Genomic DNA, 17,238 nt, shown 5'->3' on the forward strand with positions numbered 1-17,238 from the left:
AATTCTAAGATTTGGATTTGTATAGGAAATGAAGGTTATTTACTTGTAACCAGAGTTCTTCAATATGACTCTGCACAGTCACATTTATAGATATCGTAATGCCTACTGGTGCCAAACAGTAGAACCTTCTCTAAGTAGTGTGTTATAAGTGCTCACTGCTTCCTCCTCCCTGTCCCCTTAGCATCTCTGAACATTTTGAGGAAGAGGCTACATAAGGGGGCACAGAGCCCCCTACCATCTCAGTTTCTTCTGCCAGCAATGCAGAGGCACAGAACAAAGGGACTCTGAGTCAGAGGGGAAGGTGGCTGGGAAGTGTGAATTTGCAGAGCCATCTTGAAGAACTCCAGTTACAAAGTAACCATCATTTCTTCTTTCAGTGGCTAAGCATAGTACTACCATTTATGAGTATTTTGATAAGCAGTGCTGAAAATAACATGGAGGAGGGAACAGAGTCCTAACTGAACAGAGACTGGGATGATTTAGTTGGGAATTGATCCTGCTTTGAGCAGAGGGTTGGACTAGATGACCTCCTGAGGTCCCTTCCAACCCTGATATTCTATGATTCTATGAAGCAACCCTCTACCAAATTATCATCAGCCCTAGAAGCCATATTGAAAGTATGTTTAGTAAAAGTGTATACAGAACTCTAGGTTGCAACCCTACAAATTTCAGTAACAGGGACTCGCTTAAGGCAAGCAAAAGACACTGTTACAGCTCTGGTGGAATGAGACCATACTCTCATAGGTGCAGGAATAACTGCTAATGTATGACATTAACAGTACATTGTTTAATCTACCTAGAAATAATCTGCAGGAGACAGAATAACTCATAGGATTGTTAGCATAAATCACAAATAATTTAAATGATATTTCAAAAACTTTATTTCTATTTAAATAATGTGCAAGGGCTCTTTTTGCATCCAAAGTATGTAAAACAGATTCCCCTTTCTTAGTATGCAGTTTTGGGAAAAATACCAGCAAATTAATTGTCTGTTTGATGTGAAATTCAGAAAACACTCTTGGCAAAAAACATAGGATCAGGCCTCAGAACCACCTTATCTTCATGAAAAGACTTAAAAGACTAGACCTTTTACATGTATACCATGACCCAGTGGATCAATGGTTGCCTATAAATAAAAGGTGGCTCAGCCATCAAGACATTTAATTCACTCACCCTTCTGGCTGATGTTATTGCAATAATGAATGCTGTCGTAATAGACAAATAATACAAATAACACTCAGCTAAGGATTTAAAAGATGGTTTCACAAGTACACACTAGACCAAATTAACAACCCAAGGAGGGAAAGGATTGCTCAAAGGGGCATACATATTACATAATTCTTTCATAAAATTCGTAACCAAATCAAGCACTAATGGCAATCTACATTCAACCAAAATATGGTAAGATGAAACAGCTGCCAATTAAACTTTCAAAGACGAATTAGATAATTCCTCAGTTTTTAAGTGCACTAAATATGTTCCATACAAGATATGGAACCCGAGACAGGATAATCAGATTTTCCCTGCATCCAAGCCACCATCTTGACCAGAGAGGAGGAACGAAGACAAGCATGACTCCTCAAAGTAACTGCAGAAGCTATCACTCTAGTAGAAGAGTCCAAGGCATCAAATTGAGACCTGGGAGTATTCTTTGCTACATTGTGACCTTTGATTAGAACTGTATTTGCCAATTTCCTTTTGTTATCTGGCAAATCCTGCACAAAGAGTGTCATTTTCCCACAGGAGGAATTGAAAATGGGGCCTAACTGCTTAGTAATTTGCTACCTTAATATCAAGGTAGGCAGAAAAGGGACTCCCCAAACAGTCATTCTTTTTCCCTTCTCTATCAGCTGGAGTAGAATGTGCTTGTCCAGACCTTGACCTGATTCTGGCATCAGACATCACCAGCAAATTAGATAAAGGGGCTGTCTGAAAATATGAAAACCCCTCAGAGGGTATCTGATATAATTTGTCTGCCTTCTTGGAAATAAGCTTGCAAGAGACAAGAATGGACCACACAGTCTTAACAGGCTGCAGCAGACAATCGTGGTTTGGTAATGACACCCTTCTCTTGGAGGTAGCCCCAAGAAAACACCAGATGGGAGTTTCCTCCCAGTTACTGAAGGTAAATTCAATGTGGACATCATGTGATCCATAAGGTTATGAAACTATAGAGCAGGGATAGTCACGGCCAAATCACGGAAATCTGCTGGTGGGCCGGGATGGTTTGTCTACCTGCAGTGTCCGCAGGTTTGGCCGACTGCAGCTCCCACTTCGCCGTTCTAGGCCAACGGGGGCTGTGGGAAGTGGCACAGGCCAAGGGACGTACATCATCTTTTTCTTAAGTTCAGCCATAATCCAAAACCAAGCTACTAACTAACCTATCTATACTTATCACAAACCATACTAAACAATTAACAAGACACTAAGAATGGAGAAACAGCCACCCAATCCAAATGGTTCGGTTCACTTGCATCTTTGGTACGTGGCTGGAAGGAACTGAGATGGCAGAGGGCTCTGCACTTCCTTATATAGTCCTGACCTCAGCATGTTTGGAGATGCTGACAGGAGGAGGGGGTGCATGAGCGCTCTAAAAGACACCGCATGCAGAAGGTTCTACTGTTAGGAACCTCTAGGCAGAACGATACCTATAAGAGGGATAATGCAGAGCCACTCGAATAATAATAATAATATATAAATTTATATAGGAAAATAATACATATAGATAATATACAGAGGCAAAGTTGATTACTTCTATCTTGCCCAAACTGATATAACAATACCACCAGTAGCATTATAAAAAACCTCATAACCCTCTGAGGGTCTTCCACTCCTACAGCACTTTAGAGGGGACCATCATGGTGAATAACAGCAGCATATCTTTCTGGTCTGCCCATGCCTTTTGGAATAAGACCTTCTCTGCTTCCTAGTCACTCTCCTCAATGTAATGTCATCAACAGTTAGAACAGCCTACAGGGGACACAGAGGAGATTGCTATCCAGCCCCTACCCTCGTACCCTTGTGACCCCGCCCAACCCCAACTCTTCATCTCAGCCCCTTCCCTCCCCCGTCAGGAACAGCCTGAAGTGCAAGCCCCAAGCTGGAGAATGCACATTCTGACTTGGCAACAACCTGGATCTATACAAGTATCACCAAGGCACAACTTTAATCGCAAATCCCAAACCGGGGAAGGCACATATTGAGGCAGCAACAACCCACACCCATACAACTACTGCCAAGACACAGCATTGGCTGCCAGCCACAAACACTGCCCCTCAACACACATGGCTAAGGGGAGCAAGGATTGACACCATCTCCCAAGACGGGGATAAACCTCAGGGGATAGAATTCAGAAATAGCAGATTATCTCAGTGTGCAATAAACTCCCTGTGCAGACAAGCCCTCAGAGTGATGAAATGCTAAAGTTCCAATTGCCTGTGCCAGCTTGACTCTGCCTCAGCATATATACATTACAATACAGTCCTTGATTACATGTGATTTTGTTCCTAGAGGTCCTCTGCCTCATTCAGCAGCTAGGCTGAAAGGTGTACAGTGGAGATTTCACTGTTCAACATCTGGTCCTCTGCTTCATGTACTACATATTCAACCATTTTACTGAGTCTTCCAGAAACATTTGCTTGACAGTAATAGTGCACAAATTGTTCAGGACACAATAATCTAAGTAAAATCATGGTTCCTGCAATGTACATCTAACTTGACTTCTGCAGAGCTCTTCCTCATTAGAATATGTAATTTTGAACATATTTCATGCACCTCTGCACATCTAAGAAAGTCCTCTCAACTTTCTTGAGCATGATGAACCATTTTTCTCATCAACTTTTAAAAGAAATTTCACTTTCAGGCTAAGGCCAAGCATGGAAAATTTCAGCCCTAAAAATAACATTAAAGTTATTATAAGCAACAGCAAGAGATCCTTTAGAATGAATATGTTTGGGCAACTCTAACTGTAGACAACACTACACAATATGTCTATAAAACAGAATGTTCAATGTGGCCATATTACCGCTGCTTTTGAATTTCCTGACTTTCTTTAATTTAATATTTCAACCACTGTGTTGCACAATGTAATCCTTCGTATTTACCAACAAATAACTGATGACAAAGTATAAATAAGGCGCAAAACAAACTTTGCACACAATATTTTCCATTAAAAAAGATGTCAGGAAAGTTCAAACTTACCTGTGAACCTCTTGTTAGTACATGCAAGAACTGAATTCCAAAAAGCCTTGCCATTTCACTGGTTCTACCAATCAAGTCCAGCTGTTCTAACATTTGGAGATTACCACGGACACGGCTAATGTAGTGATCAACCATTTTCCATCTGTGAAAGCAAACACCTAGGTTATAAACAGCAGGGAGCCAGGAAGTTTGATCAGGTACAAAGATTGCTGTTCTTTTTACTGAAAAAATGTGTACTTTGACCAAGTGTTACAGATGGGGAAATGTGTCTCCCATGAGACATATTTATATGATTCTTTCAAAATTGTGACAAAGGCACTCTGACACCTCGGTCAAGTGTTAAAGAGCTATCACGGGCTTAAGCAGCCATTCTCCAGCAACAGGAAGGTGTGAATAAGAAATTTACATTTCATCACAGGAATGGTTTAACCCTCACATCCACAAGAGACTTGTCACCTGCACCCCAGCGGGGGGTAATCCACAAAGGGGGTAGGGTATAAGAATGGAGAGCACACAGAACACAAATGGCTTCTCTCCTCCTTCATCGCTGCTCATGACATCAATGACTCTCAAAGAACTGAACTAAGGGGCTGGGGTAGGGGAGTCCCAGACTGAAAGGAGAGACAGCCTGTGAAATTTACTGCAGCGTATGGTGAGAAAAACCTTTGCTTTTTAGTTCATTTAGCTTGTTAAGGTAGGTACTAGCTTGCATTTCACTCTTATTTTCTTTTGTAACACATCCTGACTTGTATGCATCATCACTTGTAATCACTTAAAATCTATCTTTCTATAAGTAATTAATAAACTTATTTTATTATTTTATCTTAACCAGTGTGTTTAGATTTGTGTGTGGGGGAAACTCCGTGTGGGATAACAAGGCTGGTGCATGTATCATTTTCCTTTGATGAAATGATGGACTTTCTGAGCTTGCATTGTTCAGTAGGGTACTGGACAATACAAGATGCACATTTCTGGAGAACAAGGCTAGGACTAAGAATTTGCAGATGTCGCCCTATATGTAATTCATGAGTAAGGTTGTGAGTTTGTCATGGAGGTCACGGATTCCATGACCTCCGTGACTTCTGCAGCAGCCAGTGCGCCTGGCTTGGGGGCAGCTCAGGCAGCCCCTGTGCCAGTTGCACCGGCCGCTGCTGGGGCAATCTCAGGCCACCGCAGCTCCCGCCTCCAGCAATAGCAGGAGTTTCGGTGTGGAAGGAGGCAGGCGGTTGGGGCACGGGATAGGGTGAGGCGGGCTCTGGGCAGCGCTTACCGAAGCAGCGACATCCCCCTTGCTCAGCTCCTAGGAGGAGACGTGGCCAGGCAGCTCTGCACACTGCCTCCGTCTGCAGGCGCTGCTCCTGCAGGCGCTGTTCCCAGCCAATGGGAGCTGCGAAGCCGAGGCTCTGGGCAGAGGTAGTGCACAGAGCTGCCTGGCCAGGCCTCTGCCTAGGAGCTGAGTGACAGGGATGGCCCTGCTTTTGGGGAGGTGCGGAGTCAGGTAGGGAGCCTGCTGGCCCCACCAACCCCACATTCCCAACATCCACAGCACCCCCGGGCCAACTCCCCCCTCTCCTCCCTTGCCTCAAGATTTAGTATACATCAGTAGTTCTCAAACTTTTGTACTGCTGACCCCATTCACATAGCAAGCCTCTGAGTGCAACACCCCCTTATAAATTATGAACACTTTTTAATATATTTAACACCATTATAAATGCTGGATGAAAAGCGGGGTTTGGGGTGGAGGCTGACAGCTTGCGATCCCCCATGTAATAACTGCATGACCCCCCGAGGGGTCCTGACCCCCCATTTGAGAACCCCTGATATATACAGTAGAAGTCATGGACAGGTCACGTGCTGTGAATTGCTGTTTACTGCCCATGACCTGTCCATGACTTATACTAAAAATACCCATTATTAAAACGTAGCCTTATTCATGAGTGACTGGTCAGAGCGCTCATGTATTTAGTTGGGAGTAAATGTGCATGCTATAGGCTGTGAGAGCAGACCACGAGTGGATGTTCTGACAGCAAAGCAGTATAAAAGGCACCCCAGATTAGAGAATTAAGGGGACACAGTTGTTCAATGATCCAGATTGTACCTTGGGTAATGTCACAACAATGAAAGCTGGACAGGAGGGACAGCTCATTACAAGTCCTTTGATAAACACTGTATGCTAAGTTAAGTGCTCTATAGGAAGTAATGAAAGACTTTAATACAGCACATCATGCCTGTTCACGTATCTCAAAGCTGCAGCTCACAATCTTGTCTTGTTTTTTCCACTGTTGCTTTTTTATAAATAATATAGGAAAGCCATACCATATTAAGTTGCAAATCTCGCTTAAAAATATTCTCATAGCAATGGATCATCAGATCATTCATTACCTGTAGATATCTGCCTTGTTGTCAAACCAATCAGACAAAACTCGAGCAGTAAATAGAGGAAAACGCTGATGAAGAACATGAAAACCCACATTTTCAAATGTGTAGTTAGTTAGAGTCACCTAGAAAAATACAAAAGACTTGATCATGATCTTATATTTTTACAATGCCTTTCTTTCAAAAAACTCCTAAAGCTCTTCACATACTAACAATAGATTTATGAACTACAAATAAGAATTTATCATCACTGATGTGCAGTTACCCAGTAGGTAAAATCAAAGCAAATGTTTAACAGTCCACTGCAACAACACAACTGTTCATGACAGAAAGGGAAGAATATCTTTCTCCAAATGAAAGTACAGGTGGTAAATAGACTGCAATTACCAAATTAGAACTTGCACAGGAGTGGGTTACAAGAGGGACCTAATGAGAAGATTAAACGGAATGTAATAGAACAGCAAAACAGTGATGGGGTACGATAGCTCAAAACAGTTCCACAGACTTCAAATATTTCTTTTAGTAAAAGTACCATACTAGCTATCTTGCTAGGGACAGGTAAGCTGTTCTCGAGACACATCTTGGACACAAAGTAGTAAAAAGAAACAGTGTTAAGAAACATTAGTGAAAATCAAAAGGCAACGACTTCAGTATTTTACATTTCAAAACACATTATATGTCTGTTTCTGAAAATAACATTGTTTATCTAAAAAGGGATTTAAAAAGCTGTACAACAACTTGCACGGAAATAAGCACATACTATAGCACAAGTCCCTTCATAAAATTTCTCAACAAAAGATTCCTTAAAAGTTTACGACTAAAAATAATTAAAACCAATTTCTCTCTCTTCTAATCTATTTTGAACATATATATTTTAACTTATTTTACTTTACCTCATTTCTCATCATTCTCCAAAGATTTAGGATAATTCGTCCAACAACATTTATTTCACTCATTGTATCTGACCCATATTCATCTTGCTCAGCTGCAAATCTGTTCTCTTTCTTATCATCTAATGACATGAAAAGAGGATATATGTAGACAACTTATAATATGGTCAACATTACTGCAAGCTATTTCTCTGAGAAGTTCTAGGAGCTTCCTAGGAAAACAGCTTGAATGCATTTAAAATGTGTAGTAGCAGAACTGGAGTTCAAAACCTGAGCATGTTTAGGTGAATGAATATATATATGTATATTCTCATTACTCATTAAAAAAGATTTTTATTACCAAAACCCCCGCAAAAATCTTTAAACCAAATTCATGTCCCCCTAATTTTTCCACTGGTATGTATGCCTATTTGAGACTACAGCTTGATCTAGTTTTATTGAACTGTCAACTGCAAGTCTTTATTCTTAAGGGAAATATATTGGATAAGAGTTGCTGAAATGTTATTTGTATTTGATACTGCACTATAAAAAGGAGGAACACTCCCTATCCTAAATGGCTTCCCCTTGTGATTAAGTCTTGCACTACTGGGTGGAGGGTCTGAGAGAGGAGGATGTACAAAACCTTTTACACTGTGACAGTGGGAAAGGAGGCATAAGACTTTGTTGGTGCGAAGCGAGAGAAAGGGAGATAGGAAGAAAGATTGCAAAGCTGTATGGAGAAGTAATTTACTCTTGATATTTTAGGCATCACTTTATCATGGGGAGAAAGGCAAAGGGGATGAGGTAATATTTTTTTTTATTGGACCAACTTCTGTTGGTGAGAGAGACTAGCTTTTAAGCTACACAGAGCTCTTCTTCAGCTCTGGGAAAGGTACTCAGTGTGTCACAGCTAAATACAAGATGAAACAGATAGTTTTGCATAAGTAGTTGGCATATATTCTGAGGGATGATTCAAGATATTACCTCACCCACCTTGTCTCTCTAATATCCTGGGACCGACATGGCTAAAACATCACTATATACGTGGGCAGAAAGGGAAAGATGACCTCCTTACTCTCAATATTCTTGATTCTTTGAAGTGCTGCAGCATCACAGAGGTGTTCAGAGGTGTTTTAAGAGGTAAGCTAAGATCTTTTCCTAATCTCTCCCCAACTTTGGGGCCAAAACACATTCAACACAAAAAATAAAATAAAATAAACCATCACTGAAGAAAACCCGTACCTCCTATTTTTTTTTAAAACTTTTGTGGTTGCACCTATGTACCTGCATAATAGCAGATATCCACCAAAGAAAAAATAAATTAAAAGCATATTACCTTTTACCTAATGATATCAGCAGGGGCTGTATTAGTGTCTATAATATAACCCACCTGGTACACGAGAGATCATCTGGCATAAATCAACACTTAGCGCAGCAGCCCTCTGTAAGAGGTAACCCCAGGAATGCATTTGGACTTCATATCCTAACATCATATCTGGGTCATATCTAAAAATGGGAAAAAAGAAAATAAGCTTCATAATATCAAAACATTTTTTTGTGGGACAGTGTGGACTTGATCCTGCTCATGCTGAAGTCAACAACAAAACCACTAACGATTTCAATGAAAGCTTGGTTTGGTTCTTCATTGACCACACATACAAATCTTGGAGATTTAATAAGTAAAATATATTTTATTATAAACAATATTATTGACAGAGTAACTGCTAACCCTTTTAAAAAAAAATAGGGATCTCACCAGTTTTTTGGAAAGCAATATTATATTGACCATACGTGAAATCTGACTAGTGGGACAAGACATAACAATTAAATTGTGGTCCAGTAACTTCAATAAACTTGTTGTGAGCAGTCAAACAGATTACTATGGCAAAATACTTCTATATCGCTTCCTTGAGAGGAAATTAATCCTGAATCTGTCTGGAATTTTGGTACTCTTCTTAAAGTAGAGAAGGTAGTTTTGCAGCTAAAAACACAAAACTAGATTCTCAGGAGACCAGAGTTCTATTCCAAGCTCTGCTACAGACTTCTTATGTAAACTTGGGCAAGTCTCTTAACCATTCTGTACCTGTTTCCCCATCTGCAAAGCGGAGCTAATTCTCCTACCACTACTACCTATATCTTCTCCTGCAAAACCTGTAGTTCTATAGGAGAAAACATATTGGATTTTTCTATTAAAAGTGTTTGTATGCTTTGCAGTTACCAATGTTTCACTATTATTGTCTTGTATTTTATAATAATTAATCATTGATCATTTCTAATGGTAAAACTTTACATTGGAAGGCTTGATACTAACTGCTAATTCGGAGAAATTTCTGAGTTGTCAAAATTGAAATATGGAAACAGGCATCCAAAAAAACTACAGAAGGAAGTTAATTCCCCAGGCGTGTGCGTCTACTGCCTGTGTTTGCGTAGAGAAAAACTGGATTTTTTTTTTTAACACTCCCTCAATTATTTTTGAACAACAATATTTTGTTTCATATGAACCATGAGCCAAGACTCATTTTTACTTCAATTGTGAATAAAAGTGGGATACTTCAGAAAGTTATTGCAAATCCCTTTGAAATGATTAGTCTGAGATAATGTCTGAACCTATTAGATTTGCATCTATCACTTTAGTTGGGCTCTTACACAAATGGATACAAGTTCTACCTGAAATATTCTATACATACTAGTTTTGTAAAACTTGTGATACCCCCTACCTCCATCTGTACAATGGTGGCACTGATTTGATTTGGAGACAATTTATTTTAAGTTATTATTTTTATTTTAAATTTTCTAACAGTTCAGAGGTGCTGTAAGAGGTAAGCTAAGATCTTTAGCACTTTGGGACTAAAACTAATTTTTTTTGTGTAACATAGCAGTTACAGTTTGCCTCTTTTCTTTGATACCAGAAGCAGGGCTGGCTCCAGACACCAGCACAGCAGGTGCTTGGGGCGGCCAATGGTAAGGGGCGGCACGTCCGGCTCTTCGGTGGCAATTCAGCGGCGGGTCCCTCAGTCCCTCTTGGAGGGAAGGGCCTGCCGCTGAATTGCCTCCAAAGAAGGAAGCACCGCTGTCGATCGCGGCTTTTTTTTTTCTCCCACCGCTTGGGGTAGCAAAAACGCTGGAGCCGGCCCTGATCAGAAGGTTCTTTGCTTCTGGACTTAGGAAATGTGGATCAAGATGATTGAATTCTGATCTCTTTTCGACTTGTGATGACTGGCTTGCAATGAGTGGTAAGCAAATATATCTACTTGGAACTTCTGCTGAGCAAATGGATGAAGCTAGCTTAGAGTTCCTTATAGCGACAGAAAAACATGCTCAAAGAGTTAGCATCATTTGTTGCTTTGGAGAATGTAACCATCACGTTTCCAAAATTGTAAATATTTTCCACCTAAGTGGGGGGAAAAAGATTTCTTTGATGGTCTTAAATAATGATAAATTTAACCTTATAGAACGACCAACTTTCACATTAATTCTAGCACCTATCTTAGCAGTGGGATTTCCCAGTATGAGAACTGGTTACTCAGTCTAGTAGGTTTTCTTGAACGGACAAAGGGCAATTTGTAAAATTTATTTTCATACTTGAAAACTGGTGTCACATTGTCAAACGTGGGAAGGGCAATAGCTTTCACCCAGATCACCTTGTTATGATAAAGGCAGGCTCCACAGGCAGGCAGGCACTTGGATGAAAGAATTTCCAGGAAATGCCTACGTGTTGCTTTAAGTAATGTTCATGACTCAAGTAGGTTGCCCTTCTCTTTGAGTCAGTACAGAACAGATACCCCCATTAGAAGGCACTGAGCTGCAGAAGGGGCAGTCTTCAGTATAAAACATAAGACCAATTTCCTCAGCAATAGTGGTAAATGAAGATTCCGTCTTCCCTTCTTCAGCAACACTTCTAGTGTAAAAAGTGACAGAATGACAATGGATCTGTTATCTATCATATAAAATCAAATCCTTTTTTTTGCCTCCACAGGTTAAGTGGTAGAAAGATTTTCTACATCACTAACAGAGCTCTGGAATTCTGATATACTTTTCTTTACTTCCTCTGACAATATTTAAGAGTTTAGCTTCTGTTTATCTTTCAAGAGATTGTGTGTACAGTCAATACCATAGTTTCCTGGCTGGAAGATTATGTTTGAGAGATTTACCAGTTTTTCAGTCAGAATAGATATTTTAGGAGTCTGGCTCAATGTGTGTCATTACTCTGACAAACTCATATCCATTGTACCTTAAACATTCCCTGGGAACAGAAAATTCCTTTCTTCAACAGAGGCAGCCCTACCTACTATTCTATGGGAAAATAGTCAAGCAATTCCTTTGATTACTAACAGAGATAAAAATGCTGGCTATGATGCTGAAGAAAATTTCTTTCATCGCATTTACAAAGAAAATAACTGAGAAAAAGGGTCATACATAGCTCATGGTTTAATTGCTCAGTTTTACATTTCTTTTTCATCCTACCCCCTCATTGGTTTATGTGGAATTTTGTCTTGTAGTTTCCATTCTCAAAAAGCCCATGCTGTCTTCTTCACTAGTCAAGCAATCTTATTAAGAGACACACTATTTGGGCCAGTTTTTGTACCAGCTAGAAACTAACGAGTTCTAGTAACTGAAAGCTGTTGACTGGGAAAAAAGTGAGTGAGATGGTAGGCATGCAGGCTACATGGTCTGAGGTAGGCCAGTACAGAGTACCTTCTGGCTGATAACATTGGCAAAATAAAAAGATGGGCATCAAAACTATCTTGCATGCCATTGCCAATCTTTCTGCAGAGATGGAAAGTAGCATTTGTACTGGCAGGATTTACACATGCAATATTAGTAACAATCCAATCATCCTGGCTGTAAAGAGAAGAAATATGATCATTTTCCTCTCTAGCCAGAATGAGTCACTCTGTACTAGTTTTGCTGCTATGTCATCTCCTCTTTCTTTCCATTCTGTAGTAAACATTTCTTTTTATTTCAGTGAATTGTTTTTTCTTTTCTTTTTTTAATGTAAGCTTTTCCTGACTGCTCATTTTCCTCTAGCTAATATTGAGGCAAATGAAGGAAAGAGTGCAGGCCAGACCTACAATACAGACAGAAGAGGGAGTTGTCTAGGGCTGCAAAATATTTAGTGAACAGTAACTGCAAACTGAAAACTCTGGGGAGCTTTTTCCAGTTTTCCTTGGGCAAGAAAACTCAGAGCTGGTACTGGAAAGTAAGAAGGGATTCTTAGAGGAAGATGCTACTGACCCAGGAAAAGTTATTTCAGTGAAGTTTATTTTAAGGCAGATGCAGGGGATTTTTCCCCTTGCAACTTGATGTTAAATCTTTTTGACCTCCTGAAATGGTGCTAGGGCACTTATGAGAAACAAAATAAAATATTATGTGTCTAATACGAAAATTTGGTTAATTCAATGTTTATGCAGCCCTTTACATGTAAAAGCACTATGGACAAGACTTAAGTGCTAAGAATTATTTTTTATTATGGCAAAATCTGCTACAATTTTAAAAAGTGACTTTCCCATACAATCTTCAAGGAGATTGTGTTCTCTTATATCCTGGTATATTATATTTCATATCTTCTCTCAGAAGCCACTCTCTGCTTTCTCACTCTGGGAGAGGGAGTAGGGGGGCAGATGGCTGGTGGACCATACAGCAGTGAATCCACTGACTCTGTCCATGCTCTTTCTATTCCTGATTTCCTTAGCTCTGTGTCATGCAGAGGAGTATGTATTCCTGTGTAAACTCCCCAAATCCTGCTTCTCCCCCTGCATGCAGCAGAACAGCACCTTTTCCATTGTATTTAGGGACCTCTATACCTGCAGCAAAGGGGCAGCATTTGCCTTAAATGTGAAAGAAAGAGGTCCATAACATTTAATTTCTCTTTCATGGGAATCCACTGCTCCATCAGGCCTGGCAAACTGTTAAGTTTTTCCATCTTTTTCGTCGTTGAGGCAAAATGGCTTGCAATTTTAGCCTTCTCTTATCTTCTCTAGAAGCCTGTTTTAGAGCATCCTCTAGTGGTTTGCCTATTGAATTGCAGGCACAGCTCCCCCAAGTTTTCTACTTTTGGGTTCTTAGACAAGAAGTTCTCTTAGTTTTTTTCAAGTACACTTTTCCAGTTTTCTCCCTCTCCCTGCAGACTAGCCTCCAGCTGATAGGAAGAGGGTCTATCTGAGTGGGACAGGGATTCCTTTAGCTTAACAGCAGATCCTCAGGCTCCGTATCAGCAGAAGCTGAGCTGTCCCAACAGCAACTCCGAAGAACCTAGAGTTCCTGCACTCACCTCTCCGTGAGGGTAGATCATCTTCACTGGTTGCACAAAGTTGGGGAGGGGCTGCTTTATAGCTGTTATCTGGCTTCTTGGCACATTTTATGCCCAAGTCCTCGTTTTTTGCCTGAGCATCATCTCCACATCACTGCAGCCAACACAGGACAGGTCAAACAGGGAATTTGGGGCTCTGTGCGAGTTCCCTCCCACCCCAAGACTGCTCCTAGCACCTCAAGGAGGGCCTTAGGAACTGTCCTTTTCAGTGACTCACTCCCACTGAAATTTACTCTTCAGTTTCTCTGAGAGTTCACCTTCCCAGGCTGTGTCTGCTCAGAGACAGTTTCTTGCACCTCCTGAATCTCAAACCTCATGTTATTCAATATCTCGATAACCTTCTAGAATGAGGAGGATTTGCTGGTTCCCTCTCCTCTCAATGCCTCCCTTTATCAGTCTCCACAAAGAGTTAAGCCATGAAGATACCCCTAGTTGTGAGTGCTCCTACTCTCCTCAGACAGCTCACACTCCAGCAGTCTCTCAGGACAGCTGGAATCCACAGTAAAAATAAAATCATTTTGCCAAAATCAATTCTTCTGTAACACCCTTAACATGAAGAAACAGGCAGCTGCAGCTCAAATATTTGGGAACACCATTTTTAGGAGCACCCTTTGAGGTGAAACTCCTCCAGTTTTAGAAAAAATTCTGAAAAATCTATACATTTTTTATAAAATTATGCCTACCAATCCTCCTCTAGATCCTAGAATGTGCTTCAGCTCTTTTTGCTACAGCTTTCAGTAATACCAGAGCTGTCAATAATTCCATCCACTGTGTCCCATCAAGGCCAAGAACTAATAAGAGGGCATTATGCCAGAGAGGATCCTCTCCAAGACAACAAAGCCATGCCAACTCACGTTTGCCTTTCCCTTGGCGGAACGTTCAAGAAATTCTTTGCAACGTGGGCTGGTTTCATTTCAGACAGATGGGCTCTCAGTATTATGAGTAAAGATCTCCTCAATAACTTTTGAGCACCACGAATTTTTCTATCATTTCCTTTGCCACAAGACCTTGTGAAAACCAAAAGGTATTCTAGATAGTATCTCGAAACCTTGCTCCTTTGGCATAATCTCCCAGTTCTAACGGAAGAGGCTTTGGTTTCTATTCCAACTTCTTTGGGGATATTCAAAATATCTTGAAGTTTTCAGCATAGAAACACTTATGCTTTATGAGTCAGGAGAAACACCCAAGATTTCTTATGCACCATGGACCTCAAGAAGGCTTATCTTCACATGTCAATATGCCCCATCGTTGAAAAATGTCAATGCTTTACCATCAGGGACAATCATTATCAATTCAAGACAATGCCTTTCAGCCGCTCCACAGGCATTTACCAAACGGATGGTTATCTTGTTGGTCAATCTGAGATGAGGGTATTCAGATCTACCACTGTGGATGAAATATTGGCATAGATGCAATTGTATGAGGCTTCACAGTTGCTGAATTTTCTGGAGCAATACTTGAGATGAATCTGTAATGAGTGCTCTAATTACATCACAAGAGCTCCTAATTCTGCGGACCACTTTTCAGAACTGACATTGGACTAGTGGTGTTGCCTGAAGAAAAAAAAAATTCAGGAAAAACGTTAGGACCTCACTCGTTTATTGTTCTTCAATCTATAGGTTTCAACATACTAATGACTCCAGCTAGTTTTCTGGGTGATGTTTCACCTCCACAACTTCATAATGGAACTATCAAAATTCATGAAACAGATCTGCTGTCAGTCCCAAACAATAAATGCTGAGCTCCCTCTCCTGCTAGAGACCCCCAGGTCATTTGTTAAGGGCAAACCATTGGCAGATCCAACAGCAATCTGTATGATGAACAACAGATTGTTCAGATGGGAAACTCTTATGGGTTTGCATACAACAGAAAGCAAATGGTCCTGTCCCCCCACAGGAGTCCTAGCCTGGCACCAATGCCATGGATCTGCAAATGATGGGGAATGCATCAGTCAGGTTTCTTTGATATGTTCTTCCAGAGTTCATAACCAATCACGTGGAAAGTGATGAAACCACTGTGGCTCATTCTCAATCACCAAGGCAGAACAAGAAGCAAAATCCTAAACAGAGGTCTGGAAGACTTCTACTGCACATCTGGATGTCTCCCTCAATGTCACATACATCTGGAGTAAGACCAAGAAATAAGCCAATTGGCTCCGCTGCTGTGGGTTGGACCTGGGAACTGAACTATTAAGTCCTGGATTGCTTGGAGATGGTTCTTCCCACAAGTAGATTTGTTTGCTGTCCAATGCACCAGGAAGTTAATAAATTTTGTTCCTGGCAGTGGCAACCCACAAGCCCACTGAACAGATGTGCTTGTCATTCCCATTGTCAGGTCTCCAGAGTTATACAGAGATACTACAGAGATAGTCAGAAAGATCAACAAGAAGAAATGTGCAGTGATACTGACTATTCCATTTTGGTCCAAAGCAGCTATAGTTTCCTAGACTAATGCAAAGGTCAGCATGCCAGCCAGGGACTTTATCAGCTTCTTAGAAATTAATTCATGACAGTCTTCTATCTCACCCAGATCTTGAATCTCTGAGAGCTGTTCCCTGGATCCTGAACAGTAAAGTTTCCTAGAATATGATCTGGTTGATTTCCGCCTCAACTCCATGAAATCCTTCATCAGTTGGTCTTACCAGGTCAACTGGAGAATCTGGTATTTGTGGTGCACTGAGCAGAAAAACCCTCTAACACTGGCAACAAAAGACTTTTTGAAAATTTTTCCAGTACTAAGTGTTCTCACTAAAGCTCCTTTTGAGCCCCAAGAGAAACTTCTGTCTGCTAATCTTAGTTCACCTTCCTTTCAGTGATCACGTCAGTAAGAAAATTCCCTCTCAAACACCTTTACTCCCCCAACTCAAAGTAGTAATTGAGGCTAACCACTGATTTTGCATATAAAAATCCCACAGACTTCCATTTAATCTTATCATTATTCTTATACTCTTTCTGCCCAAAGTCTACACATGCTGAAAGAGAAAACAGATGCACACAAAGGATGTGTCTAAATGGTAAAATTCTATTTACATAGAACTACACCTACAGGAAGTTTGATGCCCTACTGGTAGTATACAGGGGAAAGGTGGGACTAAGAGGGATAGTGTAAGACATCATAGTCCTCTCTCTCTCTCTCTCTCTCTCTATATATATATATGGATTAAGTCTGTAATCTTCAAGGAATACAAGTTACCTAAAGCAATTTCTGAGGATAAGTGCTGACTCCAACAGGTGTACTAGCACACTGTGGGCAAAGAGACAAAGTCTCTTATGAAGAGATTTGCCAGGCAAGCTATCTGGTTGTTGGCACATTTCTTCACAAAGCACTACAAAATCAGTATCCTTTCTTCATCCAATGATGCCTTCAGATGTACAAATGTTCAGTCTTCCATTGGTGGTGATCTTCATGAATAAATCAAAACTTCTAACTGCTGTGATATCTTTGACATGTTGTTTACATGCTGGCATTTGATTTCTTTTTACA

At 40.6% G+C, this 17,238-nt stretch overlaps 1 protein-coding gene across 2 annotated transcripts in view; it reads right to left on the minus strand.

Moving 5' to 3' along the window:
- REV3L (REV3 like, DNA directed polymerase zeta catalytic subunit) overlaps positions 1–17,238 on the minus strand; it is a 242,819-nt gene that overhangs the window by 37,805 nt on the left and 187,776 nt on the right. For both annotated transcript variants that reach the window (XM_045010184.1, XM_045010187.1), the window contains 4 exons: positions 8,836–8,951; positions 7,470–7,588; positions 6,583–6,701; positions 4,201–4,342 (listed from right to left, as the gene is read on the minus strand). In XM_045010184.1, coding sequence (XP_044866119.1) covers positions 4,201–4,342; positions 6,583–6,701; positions 7,470–7,588; positions 8,836–8,951 — 496 coding nt within the window. The remainder of the gene's footprint in view (positions 1–4,200; positions 4,343–6,582; positions 6,702–7,469; positions 7,589–8,835; positions 8,952–17,238) is intronic.

The sequence above is a fragment of the Mauremys mutica genome, chromosome 3 (genome assembly GCF_020497125.1).
Source record: "Mauremys mutica isolate MM-2020 ecotype Southern chromosome 3, ASM2049712v1, whole genome shotgun sequence".
NCBI classification, from domain to species: domain Eukaryota; kingdom Metazoa; phylum Chordata; order Testudines; family Geoemydidae; genus Mauremys; species Mauremys mutica.